The sequence below is a fragment of the Protobothrops mucrosquamatus genome, unplaced genomic scaffold (assembly GCF_001527695.2).
Source record: "Protobothrops mucrosquamatus isolate PMUCROS unplaced genomic scaffold, P.Mucros_1.0 scaffold_41, whole genome shotgun sequence".
Taxonomy (NCBI): domain Eukaryota; kingdom Metazoa; phylum Chordata; class Lepidosauria; order Squamata; family Viperidae; genus Protobothrops; species Protobothrops mucrosquamatus.
The window spans coordinates 435571-462716 of NW_015386117.1; the positions used below are offsets into that span (position 1 = coordinate 435571).

The following is a 27146-nucleotide window of genomic DNA, read 5'->3' on the forward strand; positions in this document are numbered from 1 at the left end:
GATAATGATGATGTCTAGGAGGCATAATCCCTCTTTTCTACCCTTAAATCTTTACCACGCCCAAACACACAATTAACAAGTTCACACTGTTGAATTACATCAATGTCCAAATTATGTGCCATGGAAATAAGAGTTGAGAAAATTTAAAGCAGAGTGTGATTTGCCTCTCAGTTTCATTTCCACTCTTTCTTATTATTTTTATTCCAGAAGCTTTATTTAAAATTGGTAATTTTGCCATCAAATTTCATGGTGAAATTTTAAGGTGCTGTGGAAAAAAATGTAGATTGGGAACCTAAGTTGGAAGTCTCAACTTAAAAGATAAGCTCCTTTTTAATGGTAATGTGGTTTCCTAGTTCTTTGTAACCCAATATCTTGTTTTTGTTCCCACCCCTTGTTTTGCTCTCCCTCAGACACTAAGTGAGCTGCCAACAGAATAATGATTTCTCTTGAGATAGGCTTATTAGTTCCTTGTCTATTATTAAAATCCATATTGAGCTGACAATTATCCATGGACTAAATGGGGAATATGAAAAACTGTATAATCAGAAACAATCTAATACACATGGTCTTCACTTACTGACTGCTCATTCAGCAACTATTTAAGTTACAACAACGCTGAAACAAATTTACGACCAGACCCTAAAGTTCTGCCCATCAAAGTATCCTCCCAGTCATGTAATCACAATTCAGGTGCATATTTATAATGATCGCAACGTCCCAGAGTATCATGATAACCATTTGCAATCTTCAAAGCCAGCTTCCAACAAGCAAAGTCAATGGGGAAGCCAGCAGGAAGTTGCAAATTGTGGACATATGATGTGATGCTTTACAGTGCTTGTTGATTTGCTTAATAACTGCAGTTTGAACTGGCATTATTAAGTTCACATAAATCGTGTGATGTTTCACTTTATGGCCATGGTGCTTATTAGCAGAATTGCCAGTTTCGATCATGATTGGTGAGGACCAGCTAAAGACATAATTTGACTAAATCTCTATATAGGAGCCTATGTGTTTGAAAAATATAAAGATGATGGCCCACATAAAAAGGGGCAGGTCTTCAACTGCTCAACTGCAGCTTCCATCTTAACTTTTTAATGTACCTCTTCCCAATAGGGACCCCAGTGTCTCTAACCATACAGTTCATGGTATTATTAGAGTGAGATGACAGAACTTCTTATTGACTGATAATTGATCAAAAGAGAATGTAAGTTCCTGGGCAGTTGTCATAATAAACAGACATTGGAGATTTCATGTGATTTAAGATGTTCATAAATCATCTGAAACTGGTATAATCAATGAAAAAGATTAATTTGCAGGTAATGTAGCAAAATGAAATTCTAATTAGATAAGAAGAAATTCAAGCTTGATAGGATTATTGTTTTTAAAACTGAGAACTTGAGAAAGAATGGGTATGAGTTTTTCAAAGGGGGGGGCGGATTGCCCTGGGATCATCCACATGGAGAGAACCTCATCCAAATTATCAATATTTTTCATTCTAGGCAGTAGAATTCTAGGTCAAGAATTCTAGGTCAAGAATTATTTTTGCATTTTAGGTTATTCCACTTGCTCCTAATTATTTTGTTATTGGCTATAGTGGATCAAAAGCCATGAAAAAAATGGATGTATGTGGAAGTATGTCTGAGTGTGAGTTTGCATGTACGCTGAAATGGCTGTTCTGCCCTTTGACCTCCCAGAATCTTAAAAAGCTTCTGCTTCCTTTTGAAACTCTTCAGCTTCTTTTAATTCTGTTATCATTGACTTTGATCTTGAGAAACGGGAGTGTGGACATAACGCACATACCTGCATATACACCCCGAGCACACGAGAATGGTATTGGGACTGTCTTTGGCTCGTGCTCACTTGGAGGAGGCTCATAACTGTCATCACAGTTCTCTTCTGTGGGAACCACATACATCTCAGAATCGGAGTGGTGATCTGGATTTTCATAATCGCTGTCCTGGAAGCAGAAGATTGCTGAATTTCTTAGGAAACTGTGAAATGCAACTTTTAGAAATGGTTCAATATATTATGAATGATGAGGTTCAACAACTAAAAGAATCCCTTACTTTATTGACACCCAAATATTACCAAAAGTCCCATCATTTTGTGCCCTACACATACTGTGGATTGTAATCATTACTTTCAGATGTGAATGTTCAATCATAGTCTAATTGGGTGACAGGCCATTGCATCTATTTCTAAATGGTAGGATGATAGCAAAAGTATTTTGGCTTACAACAGAGATCATGACTTGCATACAATAGCGTGAGCCTGCTGGGGAGAAAACTGGGCTTTGATTGTGCTTATAGCATGCTGGCGAAAGTGTGTCCAAACCAATTGTGTCCAATTTATTATTCCTGTCTTTATTATTTTTATAAATAACTCAAAGTGATGAATATACTTAATTCATAATAATAATATCTAACTCCCTCCTCCTATTTTCCCCGCAATAACCCTGTGAGATGCATTGGACTGAGATACAGTGACTGACCTTAAATCACCCAACTGGCTTTAATGCCTAAGGCAGAATTAGAACTCACAATCTCCTGATTTCTATCTTGGTGCCTTAACCACTAGACCAAACTGGCTCTCATTCTTAAATGAAAATGCTGCCTGTGATACAGTATGGCTAGCCTGGTGTAAGGCCTTCTGTAGCATACTAAAAAGCATTCTGTGTTAAGTCTTGATTAGCAAAGCCACAATGGATACTAAAACGTAATATGTATGGGTCCATCAACCATCATAGCATGTGGAACACCCTGACTTAGAATGTAGAAGAGCTTAAGTTAATGAATGAAAGGAAACAAAGAAGGTATATTGGGACCTGTGAAATAAGGGGAGCAGAATAATAGATCTAAATAGATGTAGCCTGATCTTGTAAAAAGGAGTTGATATATGCATGCAGGGAAGTGGGAATGTTGGTTTAACGATGAATGAAAGGCTAAATGTATGTCAGAAAGTGTAAATTAATACTACCTCACAGTTGCCTATGAAAGTTGGAATCCATAAATTGTTGATAGGTACAGAATGGTAATAGGAGCTGTGATAGTGGAAGAACCAGAGATGAGTATAAATGAATGTGATTTGGATAAAAGAACATTCTGTTAGGTGACATGAATGAATGGAGGGGAACAAGGTGAGTGTTACTGTGGCTATCAAAAGAACAAAGGAATAAGAATGGTGTTTCTTTGGTGGATATGTGCTTAGAAAAAGCCTTTTCTTGGTTTAAGCATGCCTATTTGTGCAATGACACGGAGGAGTGAGTTGAAAAACACGATTGATTTTATTGTTTATGAAAAAAGTTGAGATAATCAATAAAGGAATCAAAAATGTTAAGTAAGTCTGAATATGAGACAGTTCATTATTTAGTAATGTCAGCAGTGGAGCTTGGAAAGAATAGACATGGAAGAAAAAGGAAAAATAGAGAAAAACTGAATAACTGCAGGAAAAAAATTATAAATTCCATATGAAAAAGTATTACAAGACAAATAAATCTTCCAACAAAAAAAGGAGAAAGATGAAATGGAAGAGGCTATGAAGAAAATGAACTAAACAAGAGAAGGATGGTATACAGGGCTGTACTAGAAACATCAGGACTTGATGACGTCAGAAGGAAGGAAGGAAAGAAGGAAGGAAGAAAAAGGAGGGAAAAAAAAGATAGAAAGACTGTGATTATCTTCTTCCTTGTGAAGCCAATAAATAAGAATAGCTGCAGTTTTACGACACTGAATTCACTGCAGCTATCTAAATGTGAAATAGCATTGTAGAAGTGTCAGAATTCATATGGAATTCAAGGAGCCATGATTAATCACCATAAAAATATTTGATCTTCTTCTGAATCTGGCTGAGATGTCATTTTATGCTCTGATCTCAAAGCTAATTTCAATTCTAGCAGTCTTTATTGCAAGCATTTACAGTAAGTAAAGTAGTTCCCAGTTTCCCCAAATCCATCTTTAAGTCAGATTTGTATCTAAGCTGGAGCAATATTATTATGTAATACTGTATAAGTAATATTGGTTAATAAACTTGAACCATAATGTATTTAACTTGAATCATTGTATATTTAGCTTGAATTTTGCTACAATAGGCTCCATTAATCACTATCGGTTGTCCCTAAATTGAAGTGTTTTAACCCAGGTATTTGCTGTATTGATATGTCAGGGTGGCCAAATAGACATAAAAATGTGGATAAAAAAAGAGCTTCAAAACAGTGTGATCTGTGGACTTTTAGACAGATGGGTGCACAGATGGATAGACTGACTGAGACTTACAGCCATTTTTTAAAAGTAGCGACTGCCTGAAAATTTACAGATCCCAACACATCTTGAAGATCTAAGTGGGAAAGGCTATTACACACTGAAAAATTCACAAAATTTATAGCTGTATACATGTAATGTTTGAAGCATAGAGGAGCAGAGGACTAAAAAGAATCAGTATTTAACTGCAACCTCACAACTGAAACTCTGCCCCTTTTCTTATGGGCAATGGCCTAATAACAGCTGCCATCTTGGTTTTGACTGCCCCTGCTGATGCTCTGGGTGGTGAAAAAACTTACAAAGTCATCTGACCACTGTTCCTCTTCTTCTGTACGGTCTAAAATAAAAATTAGAATTAAGTTGTTAGTTAAAATATTTAAATAGTCATGTGAGCAAGATGCCAAAGACAAATGTTCTCATCTGTACTACAGTTCTATAATAAAGTTAGGTTTACATGAATATTAATTCATTATTTATATCACTATATCTGGCAAAAGCAGAAAGACTGGGCCCAGTCACATTTATGGGCACACTAAAACATGATTAAATTAAGACATGTGGATTTTAACTGATTAATGTTGGATTGCATCCACTGAAATTAATGAAAATAAATTATACAGTTAAATGGTTGATGGTAAACTCTTCAAGCATTCTTCTTGATTTTCTTCCTTTTTAATATAGAGAGTATAGCAGTAGGCCCTATAATATAACTATAGGCTCTATAGACAATGTATTATATAAATTACATTAAATGTTTGAGTTGGCTACCATTTTCTTCCAAACACTTGTTTTTTTGTTTGATACTTGATCTTTGAACATTTTTAAGTACAATAGCAATAGTACAAAATCAAAATTCCAATTAGGATAAACAAATCAAATCAAATACGTATAATTATATTGAAATTTGGGATAATCTGTGTAGGATGAGATTTGATAATCAGGTTTTATTACATCTACAATCTTTGCATTTTGTGGGAAAATATTTCCTCTTCTTTTTCATTTCTGGTTAGTTAGTTCTCATATACCTAATGAGATCTTTGTAGGGCTGACGGAATTCCTGCAGATACATTTAATGGTAGTAATTGATGTTTTGCTTTGTTGCATGCCAGCCTCTTACTTAACTGTTTAATTTTTAAAAAGGTTATTTAACAAATCAGGAGCCAAGAGGTGAACTGTATTTCTCCATCTCCAGGGGAATCCAACAAGGAGAATTAAAAAAAAAATCAAGATGGTGACATACAAGGACAAAGGGGGTGGGTGGGTTATATCATGGCTGCCATTTGACTTTTTATACTTGCCTTACAGAGTCCCTACGTCTCCCTATTATATGCACAACCACAACCATGAAGTGGTTACACCAATGGTTGTTGTATTCCCTGTTCATTTTTAATCACTGTTAAATGCCCAAGAGTCACTTTGATGAGATGGGTGGCCATATAAATAATAAAATAAAATGAAAGACTGAGCTATGAACAAAATAATCTCCCTTGGTTTTAGGAGTGTTTGTTCAAATGTGGGAATAGCGTTTTAGTTATAAATCTTCCTTGTTAAAATATCTTATCCATCCATCCATCCAACAGTTATTTCAATTGCTAGATTATAGAGATGTTGGTCTTAGCCAATTGGCTTCCTTCTGCAAAGTGTTGAAAGCAGCAGCCCTTTCTCATCCTTGAAGAAAACTCAAACTGTTAGGCCAGTTGAAATGAGAAGATATTGTACCAATGTGTCCTTCATCTTTCAAAACATTTCAAATTATATATTTATGGTCCCAGTCTGATAAAGTCTTTCTTCTTCAAGAAAAGCGAGTGGGATGGGTGAGCCTCAGTCACAATGGCTGCAGGCTGCTTGATCTGCAGCCACTGACTTCCTAAATTTAGGTTGTACAAATAATATCAACATAAGTCTTCTTACAAGCACAAGTGACAAATAGACATGTTATTTGGGCAAATATTCCTGTTGCAGGTATCTGCAAAGTTCTCCGTAAGAATAATGAGAACTAAGAGAGCCCTATAAAAACTAGGACTGAGACAGAATTTGATTATAAAGGATCTTCAAAGTGGATCCTCCTTAAATCACGTCCTATGTACACAGTGCTTTTCTGCTGAGCTTCACAAATGGCACTCTGAAGTATTTCCCCAAACTGTAGTTAAACAAAGGTTGCAGACAGTTTTCTGCTTGTTAGGACATGACCTTCAAGCTGATGCAACTTTCTGTGGTTTACTTTAGTTTCTAAAAGCAGAGAAAATTATCCTGGATTCTTTATGGTACTGCAGGAGAAGAATGATCAAAAGGACATTTTGCGGCAAGTATGCACTGAAGGTACTCTTACTTCTGCTTTTGATGAGAGACAGTACTTTAGCAAGTGGAAAAGATTTGTTTTGTGTAATTCCCATATCACTGAGAAAACATTTACAAATAGTCCTCGACTTATGGCCATAATGGAGCCTGCCTATCATGGTTGTAAGCCATAACAGTCATAATGGCCGACCCAATTTTATAATTGTTTTGACAGTGGTCATTAAGTTAACACTGCAATTGTTAACCAAACCAATGGCTTGTAATGGGCCAGTCGTAAGCCGAGAACTATCAGCATACATTTCAGTCATATAAATCACCTGACAGGCACAACTGAGGAAAAACTAGGGACTGTCTTCCACCCTAATTGATGTGATGCTTGCATGCACACATACCACCATCTTGAATCCTACGCCTCTGATTTACATGCCTGCATCAATCCTAAAACCTAATAATGGTGTTAATTCCATACCTGGAACATAATCAACTGGTGGTATGCTTGGTGGTGGTTTACTTGTTAACCTGTGGGGAAAAAAAGTGTCATTTTTCATTTTCTATATAATTGTGGGATGGCAACAGTTGGCACTAGAGCAAGGACTACAGCAACTACAGAAAACTAGTAACAAAAGACATATGCAGAATTCCAAAGAGACTAAGCAAAACAAACATAATAATGCAAAAGAATCTATATATACTCTCTCTCTCTCTCTCTCTCTCTCTCTCTCTCTGTGTGTGTTTGTGTATTCAGACATGGCTACTTCTATAGAAAAGACAATTAACACGATAGTTGCAGATATAAAAGATATGCAGGTTGCTGGTTAGTCACAAAGGTATAGAATGTAGTCTGTGCAATGCAAAATAGAACATGGACATTTGTATTTTTAACAGGATGTGATGCAATTGGCTTCAGAATTTCTTGGTATTTTAAAACAGGAATAGATCCTTCATTTCAACCAGTATTTTGCAGTTAAAAAGACTCATGGCTTTGTTTTCTAATTCTATTCAGCTTTACAAAAACTTGAGACCAATTTTGGTTCCTTCCATCACAAAAAACGCTATTGATTTATGCAAATCTGATCAGAGTAGGATTTAGGCCATAAATTATTTTAACTGGAATAGCCTGCTTAAATGAATGCAATTTCTCTAAGACAAGTACTGAATAAATAATTGAGAATACTGGAGCCCACAATGTAGATACGCAGCATTCAAAATTTGGAAACTTTGGTGTTGTCTTTGGGCCAAGAGACAAATGTCTTGTGAGATCATGGCTTCCTAGCTAAGATTGCTCCATTTCTTCCCAAAAATCTCATTCATGACTCTTAAATTCCATTTTCAACAGTTACCATTGTAACTTGGCTGGTCTTGAAAAGGCTAACTAGGTTGTATAGGAGCATGGGAGACCACAAGGGACATCCAAGGTAGGTGATACTGAGCAATTATTTCAAATGCTAAAAATAATAATAGAATTTAATGTTTGTATATTAATTTTTAAGAACAATTGTCAGAGCAGGTGGTAGCACTTAGCTGACTTTAAAGAAAACTAAACAGAGTCAGACCTAGTCAATATGGGAGAAGTAGGATACTTCCACTAAGAAGTCCCACAGAAGATCAAGACAATTGTTCTTAAAAAACAATATACAAGCATTAAATTCTATTATTATTTTTAGCATTTGAAATAATTGCTCAGTATCACCTACCTTGGATGTCCCTTGTGGTCTCCCATGCTCCTATACAACCTAGTTAGCCTTTTCAAGACCAACTGGTTGGGAAACTGAAGAAAATCATTCCCAAAGGAAACAATGGCCACTGTTTTCTTATTGTTGCCAAGAAAAAAAAATCAAACCCAAACAAAGAAAGAATGTATCCATGGAGTCACCAAAATTCGATCTTCCCTCAGGGAAGCTTTTACCTTGCATTTCATGTAAGCGTCTTGTTTTCCACTGACGTTGTTCACTAACTTGAGGACGTCAGATGGAAAGAAAGGGAAGTGTTTTTGAAATAAGATTTACAAAGCACTTTTCAAGGTCTCCTCGGCAAGAACAAATGAGAGTGATGCCAAGAGCCTAAGGCACCAGGAAACAAATTAAAAAAAAAACCTTTCTCATTTTGCTCTCCTGCTTGTGAGTTTTATTCACCCAGAGCTAAATAGAAGCTTATTGTGAAGAACACAAAAAAGATGATTATTAGGGCAGCAAAGTGTTTTTGACATTGTCCGCATCTTCCAGACTCAAGAAACCTTTTCAAAAATAGCATCTAAAGTCAAAGCCAAGATGAGAAAAGTATTAGTTAAATTAATTAATTAATTTAGACTACTAAAACTGCAAGAATTGGAAGCCAAGCTACAACATGAAAAAACCGCAAAACTCTTTTTTAAATAGGAGTCTCAGCTAGAAAGCACTTCTAAGATTGAGGTGGGGCGAAGGAGATCAGCTTTTTATATTATTATTATTATTATTATTATTATTATTATTATTATTATTATTATTATTATTATTATTATTATCATAATCATCATCATCATCATCATGGATCATCGCACAGTCAGCCAGATGTTCAGACTGGATTTGGCATTTTGTCTACCTATCGAGTCCTTCCCAAGGACCTGGTATAGGCAGATGTGGATGTTTGATGGTATAACAGATATCGTCGCAGGATGGAAGCATTTCCTAGTAAGGCCGCCTTTTGCAATTGACTAATGGCGAATTTGTCAATGCCAATGGTGTTCAAGTGGTGCTCCAGTTGTATAATAATAATAATAATAATAATAATAATAATAATAATAATAATAATAATAATAATAATAATAATAATAATTTGCAACTGGGGAGGACTGATCTTTCTGACTTTTTCTTTTTAGCCTCCAACAACTACAAAGATTGTAGCTGGTGGCCCAGTGGGAAAAACAGCAGTGAAATCTGTGAGTTCTTTGGAAGCAGCAAAAATCTGATTGGGAGCAATATCCTGTGCATTGCTTGCCTCTTTCCTACACTATGTTAAGCTGCTTGGCAATACTCAGCATCTCTTATCTGGGAAGAAACCTTATCAAATTCCATGAGATTTACTTCTGTGTAGACAAAAACATATTAACCATGCTCAGGGAAGACAAATTTCCCAATTTTTCCCCTCTGAAGTCCTCTCTCCCTCTGAAAGGTTCCTGTAGATTTGAAAGTTAGGGTTGACTATTGTGTGCAAATTGCAGTGAGAAACTTGATGGAAGTTCAGTCAATTCTTGCTCTACCCAACTACCCAAGGGAGTCTTTGACAATCTGGAATGTATCATTGGTTAGATTTTGTACGTCTTCATTTACACCTTGAGAGACCTAATATTTTACTTATGCAACTTAGCATATAGTGGAAGAATTCCTTGATCACCATATTGGATTTCTACAGTAATTTGAGGCTGGTCAATTACTTCTAGAGATGGGGTTGGCTTTTACAAAGCATTTAATATATTTTGAGCTATTTGCTGCTTTTAGAAAATACTTGCAGGTTCCCACATGCCCGAGGGAAATATGCCTAACTGGAGTTTTTCTTTTGCACCATGTGGTAAATCAGATCTGCTTATGAAAATATGTTCCAGGCATATATCATAGAATAAGGGCAACATGTCATGGTCCTTTAGACTAGAGATGTCCAACCAGAGGCCCATGGGCCAAATGAGGCTCTGGACAGCTAATAATGCAGCCCCACAAGATCATAAACTTTTAACATTATTATATGATTTATATACATTAACTATATTATATATTTTATATGTAGCCCAAGACAATTCCTCTTCACTCAATGCAGTCCAGGCAAGTCAAAAATGTTGGACCCCCATGTTCTAGACCCTGTTTCTGCACTCGTAAGGAAAGGACCTGGAAAGCTAGGACAACAGCCTCTGGATGGATCCGATGAAAGGCAAAGAAGAGAGAAAGTCATGCTTCTAATCCTTGCTATGTTAAGAGTGGGTTGAAGCCCATGTAGCAAATGCAAACAACATCACACTGAAAGCAGGCAACAGGACATCATGCTACACAATCAGCGCTTGTACAATGCTAAATTGTCATACCGATCCCATGTATTTTTTCCAGTTTTGCATATTAAGGCCACTTGTTCATTTTGGAACCTATACATCGGCAGGAGAAAAGGAATAAGCAAAACAGTGATTCTCAAGTAGGTTAATTTTGTTTGCTTATGAAAGTTTTTAGCAATAATTCTATTGTTTTAATAAATGGAATTGCCTAAGACACGCACACCACCAATATTGTTATATTATCTCAAAACAAACAATAGTTTAATGTTCAGCTAAGGCAGCCACATTCACTTGCAGGAAAAGTTTATGCTGCTCTAGGTGGGAACTGCAAAAGGGCCCCTTCAAACACCGTTTTAAAAACTCAAGTGAAGTTTGACAATTGAATGAAATAAGGAACAAACTCCTTTGAGTGCTGCCCTCATATATATGAACTTCAAGATTGCAGCCCACAAGTGCTTAGTGATGTACTTGTGTGACAAGCATCTACAAGTAGTCTGTGACTAACAACCACAATTGGGACTAGAGCTCCCATTGCTAAGCAAGGCGCTTTTTAAGTGAGTCATGCCAAATTTTATGACCTTTCTGTCATGGTTGTTAGGTGAATCACCTGTCATTAAATGAGACATCCAATCTTTAAGTGAATCCAGCTTCCCCCATTGACTTTGCTTATTGGAAGCCAGTTGGAAAGGTCAGAAATGGTGATCCTATGATCCCAGGATCCTGCAACCATTATAAATCCATGCCAGTTACCAAGGGATTGAATTTTGGTCACATGACTGCAGGGACAATGTGACAATCGTAAAAACTGGTGGCAAGTCATTTTTTCCAGTGCCACTAAATGGATAGTTGTACCTTAAGGACTACCTGGACTTTCACAGCCTTTGCCATAAAGAACAGCTTTGCTAGCTGATTAGGAAAAATAAACTTGGTTTTGATTTGGTCTTTGACAGTTGCTTGCTCTTAAGAAATCAACAGATAAGTAAAAAGTTCATTGCTATCAATGCAAATGGATAAAGCAGCAGGAACAGATTATATACAGAGTTACCCATCTGGCTAACCCTTATTATAAAAACTTCATTCTACGCTGGATGATGTTTCCAGCTCCCTGAGAGAAACTTCAGTTAGAGCAGGGGTATCTAACCTTGGTGACTTTAAGACTTGTGGATTGTGAATTCTGGGACTTGAAGTCCCTAAGTCTTAAAAGTTGGACACCCCTGAATTAGAGTTTCAATATTGTCAAGAGCTCTCTAGACAGAGATATTTCATATTATGTCACCAGTTCCCCTTTTGTGTTCAACTCTGTTATAATGTATTGCCTTCCTTTTGATACTGCTCCCTCTCTCTTTATATGCTTCACCTCACTTCTCTGTCTTAGTTCAGCAAAGGAAACTATCTGGGCCATCTCAAGGCGTGATGGGCTGCTGGGGTCACGAAATGGAATGGTCAAGAAATTGTGATTCATTCTTAGTCCCAAAGGAGCTTTTTCACAAGGCAACTGGACTTTCTTTTTTCTCTTTGAAGACATTTCGCTTCTTATCTAAGAAGCTTCTTCAGCTCTTCTTCAGCTGAAGAAGCTTCTTGGTTGAGCTGAAGAAGCTTCTTGGTTGAGCTGGATAACCATGACCTGGATAACTGAGAATCTCCATAGAGATTCATTTTTATGATTTAAGGGGCACTTGATTGCCACAGCAAAAGTTTATCTGCCTTCTTCTCCCTTTTCTTTAAAAGTCAAAATCTTTACATTGGCCATTGAATTATAGTTCACTTTGATACATTGCTTACAGGCTTGATATCTTATCTCTGCCAATTGCTGTTCTTTGACATGTTATTCTGTTGAGAGAAGGCTGGTCATACAGCTTTTTATATTTATTTATTTATTTATTAATCAAATATAGCTGCCCATCTCACCAAAGGTGACTCTGGGAAGTGCAGAATAATAAAGTATTCATTAACCACCCAAACTTCTGAACTCTGAGAATATTGTCATATTATCAATAGGACTTTGATGTCCTTTACATTTTGCTTAGAGGGAAAAAACACATCAAGTACAGCTTCATTTAGTAGGAAAGCTACTACATCTTGTTCTTGGCTGCAGAAAGCAAAATATACTGGTCTAAACTTGTCATCCCCTCCCCAACCCACCCTTTTCTCCCAGGACAATCCCATTAGCCAAAGACCTATCCTGATGTGACTGTGCCTTCTTGTTTCTGATATTAAATCAGGCATTGTTTCTTTGTTTTGAGTCAATATAGACTCTCTTTTGCTGTTTACTAAATGACAGGCACCTGCTTAGTCACCACCTGAACTAGTAACCTGAGAATACCTTATGCATCAAAGCCACAACAAAATAGAGAATTGGAGAACTTCAGCAAAACTTAAATGGAGCCTCCCTTGAAAAGCTAATATGCTGTTGCATGTCAGCTGTTGAAACAAAAAATAGGGGACAATTTTGACAACTGTTTTGGTCAGACTGTGAGCGCGATGGGACCTTTGACATCTTCCCACAAGGCAATGATACTTTGAATGCCCAACCTTATTGGGGTAGTTATGGTTTATATCTGTTGATCAAGGTTATCATATGTGAGGTGGTGAATCTTTTTTCTGTCAAGCAGAACCTTTTCTCAGAGATAATCCCACTGAGTCTCACATAAGTCTAGTCAAATGTAAGGATATCTTCCCTATCTCTGAGTCCTCTTTAATGCCCTTTGTTTGCTTCCTCTGAGGAGTAGGGGAACCTTATCAAAAGGCTGAACTGATTTCTTTTCTTTGATAATTGGAGGTTAGGTTGAGAGTTGCAGATTTTCCTGCAATTGTGTGCCTTTTCTCTCCAACAGCTACGTGTTACAGATGGGCAAGAGAGATCGCTCACACGCAAACATTTCACAACAAGTCCTAATCAACTGCCAGGAAAAACCATTTTGGGGCTGAGTAACGCTGTCTTCAGATAGATAGAAGCATTCCTTTCCTCATTAAAACCCTAGGGGGGAAAAACGTCCTGCTTGTCAACTGGACTTGGAAAAAACTTCACCTGAATTACAAGAGACACAATAGGGTTGTGCAGTGTATCATTTCCCAAAGGTTCTTTAGAGTGTGCAAAATACAGCATTGCAGGCCTCTTTCCCAGGAATGTACTCTAAAGCAGCTTTTTTGGTCCAATTTCAAGTGCCACAGAATCCTAAGTAGCATTTCTTAAAAGTCCAATTGCTGCAGAAGGCAGGGGACAGTTTTTAGGATCCTACAGATTGAAGAGGAGGGTCTGCAGAGTGCATTGACCATATGACCCCCTCTTGTCCCCCAATTAGAGCCTTGGAGAAGCAGAGGCCTCCAAAGGTGAGGGAGGCAGGTTTGGATTTGCAAAGGAAAATAATAATTTTTGCAGGGAAATACAAATTAATCAGGAAGGATTCTTGTTCTGGAATACTCTTCTGTGGATAATTTATATTTAGGCAACTGTTTCAGGGATAAATATAGACTTAAAAGTATACACAGCAGATGTGGGTGTGGAAAATGGCTGTTAGAAAAATTGCTATAAGATCTCTGAAGGAGGGACAGCAATTGTGTTTGTTTTGTTTTATCATGCTGATTGCAACAGAAGTGGACAAGTTGATATTATGCTCCCAGACGAGATAGGCAGCAGTTTTAATGCAGATGTTGAAACTTTATCCATTAAGAGAACGTTGCGCAATAATTGAGACAGAAATGCAGATCTTCAGAGATTGGATATCTTAATATTATAAAATGGAATGATCACGGGTCTAAAATGCTCGCCTTGATGTAGATTGCATTGTAGAGACGGGCTGGATTCATGTTAAATTCTAGTTTGTTTAACTATGAAGGACTTAATAAGGCAGAACTAAATTGGTTCAAACAATTTGCCAATTCCAAATAAACAGACTGCTTTATGGCTTAGCAGGTGAATAAAGCTCCCTGAAAGTTGCAGCTTGTGTCCCTGGTGATTTCCTGGTCTGCACAGGTCAGGTTCTCCACATTGCCCCTTAAAGGAGGGGAGTAGAATTTGCTATGAATACCAGCCATTCTTATTTAGGGAAAAAGGAAGGAATGTGTTCAGAGATATCATCTGAAAAGATGGTCAGGTTTTGCCTGTTCTTTCTCGTCACTCAGAATGTGAACACCTATGGGGAGGTGATGAAACGTACACAGTGATACACTTTCCAGCAATGTCATGACACACACACAAAAGGGTAAGAGTTGTATTGAGACACTCTGATGCATGTTTCATCATTTTCGCCACATTATAACTAGCTGCAGTCCCTCGTGACTCTGACTTGACTACTGATTTTATCATTGTCCCACTGTTCACATTGGAAGCCACTGAAGATAGAAGCTATAGCACACCTTTTTTATCCAGCTGAACTAGAGGGTATGAATTTATTTATTTATTTAGCACGTGGACTAGCAATATATATTAACATTTCATCTAGATTAGTAGAACACCCCCCAAAATATAAATGTTAAAAAAAATCTATGTTCAAATATTAAGTGTCTAGGCTATCTAACCATTGAAGCACAACATCGTTTGTACTAAAAAAATAAGATACTGGACTGGTATATCCCCTCAGCTTACAGCCGATCATGATGTGATCTACAGTTTGACATGGGACCCCACAGTCACACTGAGGAGGAAGATACTATGCCCCATTTATACAGAGAGTCTCAGCAGATGCTATTGAGGTATGAATCCTATTCAGTATTGTCCATTGCTGATGTGGTGTTTTGATCCCACAAAAAAAAAAGGCATGCCACCTTTTTAGTGAGGCCATTTATATGTCTTCTTATGTCTGGGCATTCAGCGACCCATTTGGCTTTCCATTGAGAATTGAAGTTAAAGTTGTTGGGCAGATATTGTGCAAGTGCCAGTAGGGGCTTCCTGGATTTGAGTCTTCCTGCTGATAAATGAGAAAGGTCGGCATGCACCGGTAGAAACGAGTTGCTCATAATTTTTCTGCATTCTCTCACTAATGGCGTCTTGCCTTCGTAAAGCTGGCAGTGTTATATGGCTAAGCACAGAAAGCCAGCAAGTTGGAGTAGTTTTAATACATCTGCTTATAATCCTCATGATGTCCTTGAGTCATACTTACTAGTATGGCAGCGGTTTCATACCAGAGATATGAATTCTGAATATGACAAGATCAGAAAGGAATAGTCACAGATATTAACTGGTTAAAACTTTTTAGGTTGCCGTTTTTCAGCTAGAGGTGATAGAACATTTGCCTCACCCTCCTCTGTCATTTCCATGGAGGCTATGTATTGAACTTATGGTGTAGATTCATGATATGCGGTCCTCCAGATGTTACTTAACTACAATTGCCAGCAGTTTCATCCACCATAAGGGATGCTAGCAATGTGTGAAGGTTCCACCACTTCGGTATTTGCTGAGATTTTTCTAACAAGGATGATGTCCTTATATATGCTTACCTTTTTCTATATAAATGGATGGCTTCCTAACTCTTGGTGACAATAGAGCTGTTAAGATGTTGTAACATAGCTTATATATATATTACCATAACAGATTCTAAATAGTTGGTTGGATAAGACAAGAGCATCAAGAAAAATCTTTTGCATTTGATGTACAGATTATAATATTAAAAAATGTTCTGGAGATAAGCCCAATTGAACATAGAAAAAATGACCACGTACATAGTTGACATAATTACGGAAAATAAGCATCAAAATAAAACAATAATTCCATTGTGTGGATTGCTTACGTGCATAACTTACTTTTTGAACTTGCTCATTATTCCACTATCATTTTTCTTGATATCATGCACTATTTTTTGAAGTTGCCTGTATGAAAAAAAATGGTAAGAATTACTATCAGATTGCACCATTAATTAGATTACAATACATACTGCAACATGCTGAAATACAGCAATGGTCAACCACTTTCACATTGTTACCAAGAAATGCCATAAATCTGTCCATTGAAGTCACAAGAAGTTGAGCATGACTACTGACATCTTTACCTTTTCACACCCAACATCATCAACAATTAAAATATTAACATTTGCCATTGTATTGCCATAAGTATTAAAGTACTTATCTTTCTAGTGAATCTATTTACTGGGAAATGTCAGTAACTCAGTGTCATGAAACGTGCTATAGCATGGTACAAAATCTGTCATTGGACAGAAGATTCAGTTCACATATTGAGGAACTTCCTAGAAAGTGAATGTACAATTATACAAATAAATTATTATCATTCTCATGATGTATTATACAGATAGTCCTCAACTTATGATTGGTTGCTTAGTGATTGTTCAAAGTCATGATGGACCCGCAGAAAAGGTACTTATGACCAAGTTCTGAAGTTCTGATATCATTCCCCTCGCCCAAGTGATGTGACTACATTTTGGGCCCTCAACAACAAGGCTACATTCATGACTATTTGCAGCACCCTGCTGTCATGTGATTGTGATTTATGCCAATTTTGCCAGAGACCAGTGTTTACTTCCAGTTTCCAGCAAAAATTGACCTATAGCGAACAATGAATTTGCTTCACAACTACAGCATTTAATTAATGACCACCACAAAAAGATAATAAAATCAGGTTCAGTCACATGACCCACTTTGTGACCCACTTTATGAACATCATGACTTACAACTGTAATTGCCATGCTAAATTATGGTCATAAGTCAAAGACTAATAGGACAATGTCTTAGTCCTCCTCCTCCTCCTCCTCCTCCTCTATATTCTGCCTTCTGGCCTATAGGATAAATTCTAATTTACAAGTGTATATAAAAGACTGTTTTATATCTGCAAGCAATAACTATTTTAATTGATATGTTAAATATTCTGAAGACTTACATTACCATGTACTCAAATATACATATCCACTGAAGACATGTATTGTCAAGACATTAAATAATTTCTTTAATTAAATACTTTCCTTAAGATGCAAAATGCACCATACTCTTTGTTTTGTATTTTATAACAAAATCAAGTTGTGGACATCCTTTTAAATATATACATTGTTAGCACTCACATACAATCACCAAGAGTGGATAAGTTAAAAATGGATATTTCAAAAGGACTGGCAACTTCCCAAAATAGGTAATTCAAAATGGCATACTTGCCTCCTGCCTCCTGGAGGTCAATTAAAGGTAAAAACAGCATGCAGGATATCTACTGCATAAAAATAGAGAAATTTCCTCACCCCCACTCAAGACGGAGGGGAAGTGGAAGTCATGTGAAACTTTGTAAAATAAATGTGTGACATAATGTCTTCTTATGTAAAGGAAGGTGGACAGTAATTCAATAAGATCAGCCTTCAGCAACTTACTGCTTGGAATTTACTTAACAGCCACACAGCTGAATGGTGTCAGGATGGGAAAGGACCAATTACATATAATTTAATGATTTAATCTGCTGGTATTAGCAGGCACATTTTAGTTCCATCCATGAAAACCTTGCATCTGCTCTGTTTGAATCTGGAATTAACAGCAAGAGTTGTTCTCACTCTTCTCTTGTGGATGACTGTTGTTAGGGATAACACACCTTGGAGGGCATCAAGCAAAAGAAATCTGACTGAAATTCTGGGAAATCGAAAAATCTATGGTTCTCACTGGGGCACATGAGGAGTGTGAAATATCTATCAGCTTCAGTGTTTGCTCCATTACTGTGAAAAGGAATAAATTTGCTGCATTCACTGAAAGAGAAACTACTATGCAGCTGGCATTTTTTTGGGTTGGCAAGTCTTTTAGTTTTGTATAAATAGGTATGCAGGTGAAACTTTTTAAAAAGGATTATAGTTTATGAATAGTGGGTGGAGCTTGCAGGTTCCAAACAATTTCTACAAATATCCTAAAAGAGTATTATGTTTTGGGTTATTACTAGTGATTTTGTTTAATTATTCCAAGATACTTGTAGAATCATAGAACATGTTAATTGGAAGGGACCTTTTAGGGAATCTAGTCATCTTCCATATATCGGCTCTTGCCATCAAGAAATTCCTGCTCATTTTCAATCTGATTATCCTTTGTTTATGAGACAATTTATCAATCCATGACTTGCCTTGCTTTCTAAAGGGAACAGAACAGCTTTTTACATAGATATTTGTAGACCACCATTGTAATTCTCCTTTTCTAGAAGCTTATGTTATCTGATTCCTTTCACCTCTCCTCATAGAGAATAATTTCCAGAACTTATCATACTGACAAGATAAACAATAATACTTTATTAAGATTTCTTTTTCAAAATCCTGTTTAGTAGAAACTGGTAGATGAAGATAACAGTCATTTTCACTCAGCTTTAGGAAGAAGGCAGTGGCAAACCACTTTTAAAATGTTGTCAAGAAAACTACAGGGTCTAGTTCACGCAGCTGCCAGGAGTAAAAAAAAAAAAAATGACTCAAAGACGTACAAACAAGATATTTTGGTCCATAGGTCCTTATAGCTGATTTTTTATGTTCAACATAAGCTATTTTGTAATTCTCAAATAATATAAATTCATAAAACCTGTGATGGCCAAGTGGTTATGACAGTAACTTTGATAATATCACCCATCAAATTAAAGGGATCAGAGCACTGAATTCAATACCCTTTTCCACAGAAATAGTGGACTAGTTTTTCAAGTTGACATAACTTAACCGTAAAATACTTTGAATAGTTGTGTGAAGAGATGTTAATGGCTGATCACTGACAAATAGTTTAATATACATTATCAGTGTCAGAAAGTGTTATAGTGTAGAAATTACACTAGCTCTCCCCAAGTGACCACTGTATTAGAAATTCAATCTCACAATAATTCTTCCTTGTTTTTCTTAGGGAAAAAAATCAGAATATTTAAAAAGCAAATAAATAGAAGATTGCTGCCATTAATCATTGTTTACAAACCATAATTGCAGGCTTTGAACTATGCTGAATTATAACAAAAGAAATAACTCTTATACTTGTAATCCTGCTGTGATTTGGTTTGATTCTACCCAGTTCCCAAGCAGGTATGTCCATGATGGGGTCAACAATCTCAAAAAAGCAGATGTGTCCAGATAATCAAAAGCCACTCCTTTCATGTGCGTGCAATGCACATGAGATATGTTTAAAAAGTATCAGATTTTAGATTGTCAGGACCACATTTTGAGGTGGTTGACCCACTTATGAGTACTTCCGTGTTCAACTTTTTCTCTGTACTAAGATTCCTAATTGTCTAAATTAGAGGTCTCCAAACTTGGCAACTTTAAGGCTTGTGGACTTCAACTCCCAGCTGAGGAATTCTGGGAGTTGAAATCCACAAGTCTTCAAGTTGCTAGGTTTGGAGGCCCCTGATTTAAAATTATCTAAAATCTATCTAAAGGAACCATAATTGTCTAAAATTAAATTAGCAAGAGTATAAAAAGATGAACAATGGAAACAATTATGATAACATGTATGTTTGTGTAAAATATTAATCTGTGGCAAAATTAACTATGATTTATTCAGTCCAATTATCTGAAATTGCATGATACACTGAGTATAAATTAAATACGTTCCCACAATAGAGCAGGCTAAAATGGATTGGCCTTGGCGTGTCTCAGAGTGGCTTATAAAACCAGCCATTATAAAACAGATGTATTAGAAAAAGGAGAAAAAGCAAAGAAATGAAGATGGAGTATAGTTCAGAAGAAGAAAAACTTAGTGTTATCCTAGTTATCTGCTTAATTGAAAATTTTGATTAGCTAGATGTCATGAAGTTGATGTTCACTCTGAGTGACCACATATAGATAATTTTCCCCAGGAGTAGTTGCATAGTAGTTATTATTGAAACAAATTGAGTCAATTAAAACTTTTTTCTAATTATAAGTGTTTAGAAACTGAATGTTCCAATTACTTTAAATAACCTTTTTAATCATGTATTTTTTGAAGAGAAAGAAGTCTTGTCAAAAAGATGTAACAGAAAAAATTAGTTCTTCCTGCTTTAATCTCTGATTGAAAACTGACATTTCATGCGATTAATTTCTTAGCTTAATTGGCAGAGTTGACAGAGCTGTCAATTTGTATTTCCAGTGATAGACTTTCTTTGATCTGCTAAATTAGTTGAAGAGAACATTTAAAGAATTTTTAAAAAGCAATGGACTTCTGTACAATTATACAAGAGGGGAAAAGACAAAGTAGTAGTGGAATTCTATAGAATTTCTTTTGCTTATTGAGTTCATGAGAGCCTACCACTCCTGCAGAATCACCTTTAATGAAGAGAAGAACTAGGGGTGACATGATAGCAGTGTTCCAATATCTCAGGGGTTGCCACAAAGAAGGGGGAGTAGACCTATTCTCCAAAGCATCTGAAGGCAGGACAAGAAGCAATGGATGGAAACTAATCAAGGAGAGAACCAACCTAGAACTAAGGAGAAATTTTCTGACAGTTAGAACAATTAACCAGTGGAACAACCTGCCTCCAGAAGCTGTGAATGCTTCAACACTGGACGTTTTTAAGAAGAGATTGGACAACCATTTGTCTGAAATGGTATAGGGTTTCCTGACTGAGCAGGGGGTTGGACTAGAAGACTTCCAAGGTCCCTTCCAACTCTATCATTATTAGCATTATTATTATTATTATCATTATCATTATTATCATCGTCATCATCATCATCATCATCATCATCATCATCATCATCATCATCATCATCATCATCATCATCATCATCTACTGGCTTGCAGCCTAAATAGAACAACTACAAGAATATTCAATACACTATGTTATTTCAAACACGTATAAAATGTGAGGATTGTGTCAAATTATGACATTATAGACCATTATAGAGTCAAATTATGCAACATCAAAAAGACAACTCTACCAATACTTTGTATTTTATGTAGGAACTATTGATCTAAGCTTTTTTTCTTCAGAAAATTTGAACAATATAAAGTCTAATAAAAATTGATATAAACTTTCTAAGAGTACAGAAGAGGATACCATCTCTCCCTTTTCTCTCTAAATTTTCTGAGAAACAAAAAGGGCATTTGTTTTAAACGTCCTTCTTCTTTAAAGATTTAAACAATTTATCTTATTTTCATAAACTAAACAATTAGTACATACCATTTGCTATTTAATTACATATAAAAGTATAAATGTCTTAGCCTTATTCAAACAAGAATTGTGGATAGATGTAACATGAGATGTGGAACAGAAAGCAGCATGGAAAAGATCTGAGTACAGGTGGTAGGAAACTTTCCTCAAATCTTTTAAAGAAACAACAAATAGACAATTGGAGACGCTCTGTTGTGGCAGTCCATACTAAAAGGAGAAGCAATATTTTTGAACACCATCTGCAGATTTGTTCATTTGAACTGGCCAAAGTTGTGGAAGAATTAACATCTGTTCTTCCTCATTTGAAATTAGAACTTACAGAATTGGATGCTTCCAACAAGTTTCTTAGAACTGAGATGACCTCTACACACCATTTTCTAATGATGTGGATAGTTGTTTCGGGGGGGGGGCAGTGCATTATTTGTCCAACATGGCTTATGTCCACCTGCCAGGAAGCTCTGGAATTGGCTGCTAAGAATTATCACTGCCTTTCTTACATGGGAAATTGCCTTCTTATTTAATAGAGGCACTTATTTTAAGAACTCCTTTGCTTCTCAAGGGAAGCCAGCTTCCCAATTCCAGGCCAATTTCTAACCATCCATAGCTGGGCGAGGTAATTGAGAAGGAGACAGCTTTTCACCTGCAGACAGTCCTAAATGAAATGGATTCTCTATATCTACTGTATTTCAAGCTGGCTTTTTAGTAAGTTATGAGATTGAGCCTTACCTGGTCAGCCTAATGGATGATTCTCCTAGATTGCTCAGCAAATTTTGATATTATTGAGTATGTTTTCCTTCTGGACTAGACAATTCTGAAAATTGGGGGGGGCACTTCTCTGCAATGTTTCTTGAGGTCCCTCAAGATTTCATTTTGTCCCTGATATCTCTAGACCAGAGATCCCCAACCTTTTGGGCACCAGTGACCGGTTCCGTGGAGAGAGGTTTTTCCACAGACCGGAAGGTATGTGGTTTTGTGTGCTATCTGCATCTCATGGATGGGGCTTTGTTTGTTTGTGCGGCCTGGTTGCTGGCATGCCACGGACCGGTACTGGTCCACGGATCGGGGGTTGGGGACCCTTGCTCTAGACATAAACTGAAACCACTGAAAGAAATCAAGAGCTTTAGAGTGAATTGTTATTAGCATAACAATTACATTCAAATCCAATTCTTTGTGTCAACATCATCAGGTAATGGGGTCTAAATGTCTACCCAAGGATAGTTATGTGATGGATGAAGGAAAATCAAATAAAATGGAGATACTCCATTTATGCAAGGGATCATAATTCCAGCATGGTGCTAAATCCGATTATTTTAGATGAAATGACACTATCTCCAAAAGCAGAAACAGAACTTCAGAATGATCTGAATATCTTAAAAAGTATGCATAGACATTCTTTTTATCAGCTTTGGCTACCAATGATAAAAAACCAAAGGTGTCTTTCCTGATAACCTCTAAGATGATTTCTGTAATGCAATGGTTCTCAACCTGTGGTCCGCAGACCTCGGGGGTGTGTGTGTGTCCGTGCAGAGTTGAAGGAATGTTATGATTTAAATCTTGTGTTAACTCTGTGGCCACAAAAGGTATTTAAAGGGGGTCCATGGTGAAGAAAAGATTGAAAACCACTGCTGTAATGCATTTAATGTACATCTGTCCTTTGGTGCACCAATCATCAAAATGCTGCAAATTGATTCATTTACCAGAGGTCCCCAACCTTGGCAATTTTAAGACTTGTGGACTTCAAGCTGGCTGAGGAATTCTGTTGAAGACCCCTGCTTTATACCACTGTTTCAAATATTTACACTAATAACAGTGTAATCTTTATACTGTTACTATTTTTAAAAAACTTGAACTGTTTGAGCTAAGGACACCCAAATAAGACTTCCTCTTCCAAGACAGAGATCATCTTGGGAGGTTTATTTTCATAGCAGCCACTCATTTCTCTGTGGTTGCGCCATATCTGGGGAACTTCCCAATACAGTACCAGGATGACCATCTGTTCTTGCTTTAAGCCAGCTTTAAAATGTATCTGTAATAGCCAAACGGCTTATTTTATTTTTAAAAAAACTTTTCCAAAGTGAGAATTAATTTAAATAGGTTTCTATACTATTTATATGTCTTCTTGCGTGTTATATTTATTACTGGATTTTTTTTTTGCAGGACTATGCTGATAGGTGGCTAAAAAAATTTAAACAAAAATAATATTTTTGAGTGGTTGCTATCAGTTCTGAACTCTAAACCTACCGTTACCCCATCCTATCTGAAAAAGAAATCAAAAAAGGCACTCTTCACACTGCAGTTAAAGGAACGTAATGTAGATTTTAATTAAGAATAGAATAGAATAGAATAGAATAGAATAGAATAGAATAGAATAGAATAGAATAGAATAGAATTCTTTTATTGGCCAAGTGTGGTTGGACACACAAGGAATTTGTCTTCGGTGCATTAGCTCTCGGTGTACATACAAGTAATAGTGATAATCATGATCATATACAACATGAAAATACATTCACTATAAATCGTGAAACACAACACTTCATCATAAATCATAAGATGCAATACCTAGTGATAGTCAGTCAAATATCATTGATAGGAGTGACATTCTGCTGTTTTTACCTTCACTTTTGTAAAGAAGTCTATTAATAGTACAGATAGTTCTTGACTTATGTTTAGAGACTGTTTGAAGTTCTGACAGACCTATCTGGAGGGTACTTAGCACCAAGATTCAAAGTTCAAACATTCAGGTTCCCCCCCTCCCCCGCAGTCATGTGACAGCATTTTGGTTGCCTGGCAACTGGGTAGCATTTACAGCCATTTGCAGTGTCCTGTAGTCACATTTTATAACACTTTTACTGAAAACTGGCATATACTTCTGGATTTCAGCAAACCACATCCATGGTGAACCGTTGGTTTGCTTAATGACTGTGGCATTCACTTAATGACCACCTCAAAAAGCGTTGTAAAATCGGTAGTCATGTGACCAACCTGCTTGATGACCATCATGAGTTATGATCATGATGGGCGCGCTCCATTATAGACATAGCTTGAGGACTACCTGCATTTAGACAACATGAGGAAAAACTGCTATTGCCTCTGTTCAACCTAGTTCATTATATAAAGAAATACTTGTTTATTTTAATAAGTTTTAAATTTAATGAAAGTACTTATCCTAAAGAGAAATTTTGCTCACCTTTCAAGACATGGAGATAAGCCTATTCATGGAGAAGGAAGCTGCCATGTCACCAATGGGGATCACTTCTGATTACACATCATAACTTGGCAAACTATTTTAAACTATATAGAAGTATGGGTGGGAGTCTCAGGTGTGTTGGAATGTCAGTTTCCAAAATATTTTGCCAGCTTGCCTAGTGCTGACTAGAAATTCTAGCGGCTAAAGTTTCAACAAATCTGAAGATTACCACTTTGGGAAAAGCTAGATTAAATCAAACCCAAGTATTGCCAGAGGACAGGTGCTGAATACATGCATAACCAGTTTTTAAATAGTAATTTTATTAAAATTTACAATTGTGAGGTAAAAACTAAGACAGACTAAAAAAAGGAAAGATTTTTGTTTCTTTTTACAACTTGTAATTCCTTTTATCGGGGTGGAGTTGGGATGACTGACTGGAGCTGAGTGTTTACTGGCCAGATGCCCTTCCTGATGCCTATGTGGAGTTTGCTGCAGATATATTCTTTTTGCGCCCTGATAGAGAAACATCTATCACTGCCTAGGATTGAACTCTCAACCTTGCAAGTGGGAGGCAAGAAAAAAATAGAAGTGTAAAAAAGAAAAAAGAAAAACATAAAAAAGAAAGAATAAATAAGAATAAAAGAAAAGAAATATGCAAAGAAATGACTTCCCACTTCATCACAAAGGATAAACAATTTTAATAACTTATCACCTTTTCTTAAAAAATTACAAACAATTGCTTCTGCCCATATCCCATTTCTTATCTATAAATAAATCTAAAACTGGATGCAGTATGCAAATGTGGTCTTTACCAAGGCATTATAAAGTGGTATTAACACTTCATGTGATCTTGATTCTATCCCTCTGTTAATACAGCCTAGAACTGTGTTGGCTTTTTTGGCAGCTGCAGCACACTGCTGGCTCATATTTAAGTGATTGTCCACTAGGACTCCAAGATCTCTCTCACAGTTACTACTACTGGTATAAGCCAGGTACCACCTATACTATACTTGTGCATTTGGTTTTTATTGCCTAAATGCAGAACCTTACTTTTTTTAACCATTGAATTTCATTTTGTTAGATAGTGTCCAATGTTCAAGTTTGTCAAGATCCTTTTGTATCGTGAGTTTATTTTCTGGAGTGTTGGCTATTCCTGCCAGCTTGATGTCATCTGCAAATTTGATGAGTTCCCCATCTATCCTCTCATGCAAATCATTAATGAAGATGATGAAGAGTACTGGGCCTAGAATAGAGCCTTGGGGTACTCCACTGCAAATTTCCCTCCATATAGATGCAGTTCTATTGAGGACTGTCAGTTGAGTATGGTTGGTCAGCCAGTTACAAATCCATCTGATAGTGATACTGTCTAATCCTCATTTTTCTACTGTATCTTATGAAGTAGTAGATTGTGGTCTACTTTATCAATTTACTGAAGTTCAAGTAAATTATATCCACAGCATTCCTCTGGTCCACTAATTTTGTCACTTTATCAAAGAATGCAATAAGATTCCTCTGGCATGATCTGTTTTTGACAAAGCCATGTTGGCTTTTGATTATGACTTTGTTTGCCTCTAGGTGTTCGCAACAGCATTGTGGTCTCCTGGCTAATGTAACTATGCCATACAATAATAATACTAAAGACATCAATCAGTTTCTTTTATATGTTCAGTGAAAGATCTTTTCCCATATCATACTTATAGCCTGTCATTTTTAAATCTATGTTTAGATCAGTCTCTATCTTGTCCTGTAAAACTTGTTCCTCTTCTATAAGATTCTAAAAGTGATCTTAGGATCAACAGAAAAGTTTTATTTGGAAATGCCTATGCCTGCTGATTGTAAAGAAGGAACATAATCCTGCCTAGGGATTAACGTAGGACAAAATTTCCTAATAGTAAAAATTAGTGTTACACTTTATATAAAGCACTTGTAGTCTGCTATCTAGAAATATTCTCCATCAAGGCAGCAATGACGTGATTAAAATTTAAAAAGTTATCCTTGAAAACAATGACAACCAGACATTAAGAACATAGCATTTCAACAAAACTAGATCAGAAAATAATGATTTAAAACCCAAAGAAGAGTTTTCCTAGTTCAAATGATGCAAACTGAGCAAAATCTCAGAAGACTTCACAACCCAGGAAATGGAAATGCTCTCCCAACCAAGCCACACAATTAGCTGTACATCTCCACCCCAGGTCACCCCAACGATGCCCTTGACGTGATGACCCGCTGCCTGGAGGCCGTACGGGTCTGGATGGGGAGGAACAGACTCAGACTCAACCCTTCCAAGACCGAGTGGCTGTGGTTGCCGGCGCCCCGGCATAGTCAGCTGATTCCATCGCTGTCTATAGGGGGCGAAACTTTGGCCCCCTC

General features: G+C 36.7%; 1 protein-coding gene across 1 annotated transcript in view; it reads right to left on the reverse strand.

Moving 5' to 3' along the window:
- Window positions 1-27146, reverse strand: part of BLNK (B cell linker) — a 58624-nt gene that overhangs the window by 27504 nt on the left and 3974 nt on the right. Inside the window, exons 2-6 of the mRNA XM_015810845.2 lie at window positions 16306-16371; window positions 10603-10659; window positions 7024-7073; window positions 4556-4593; window positions 1801-1957 (exon numbers count right to left, since the gene is read on the reverse strand). Coding sequence (XP_015666331.1) covers window positions 1801-1957; window positions 4556-4593; window positions 7024-7073; window positions 10603-10659; window positions 16306-16371 — 368 coding nt within the window. The remainder of the gene's footprint in view (window positions 1-1800; window positions 1958-4555; window positions 4594-7023; window positions 7074-10602; window positions 10660-16305; window positions 16372-27146) is intronic.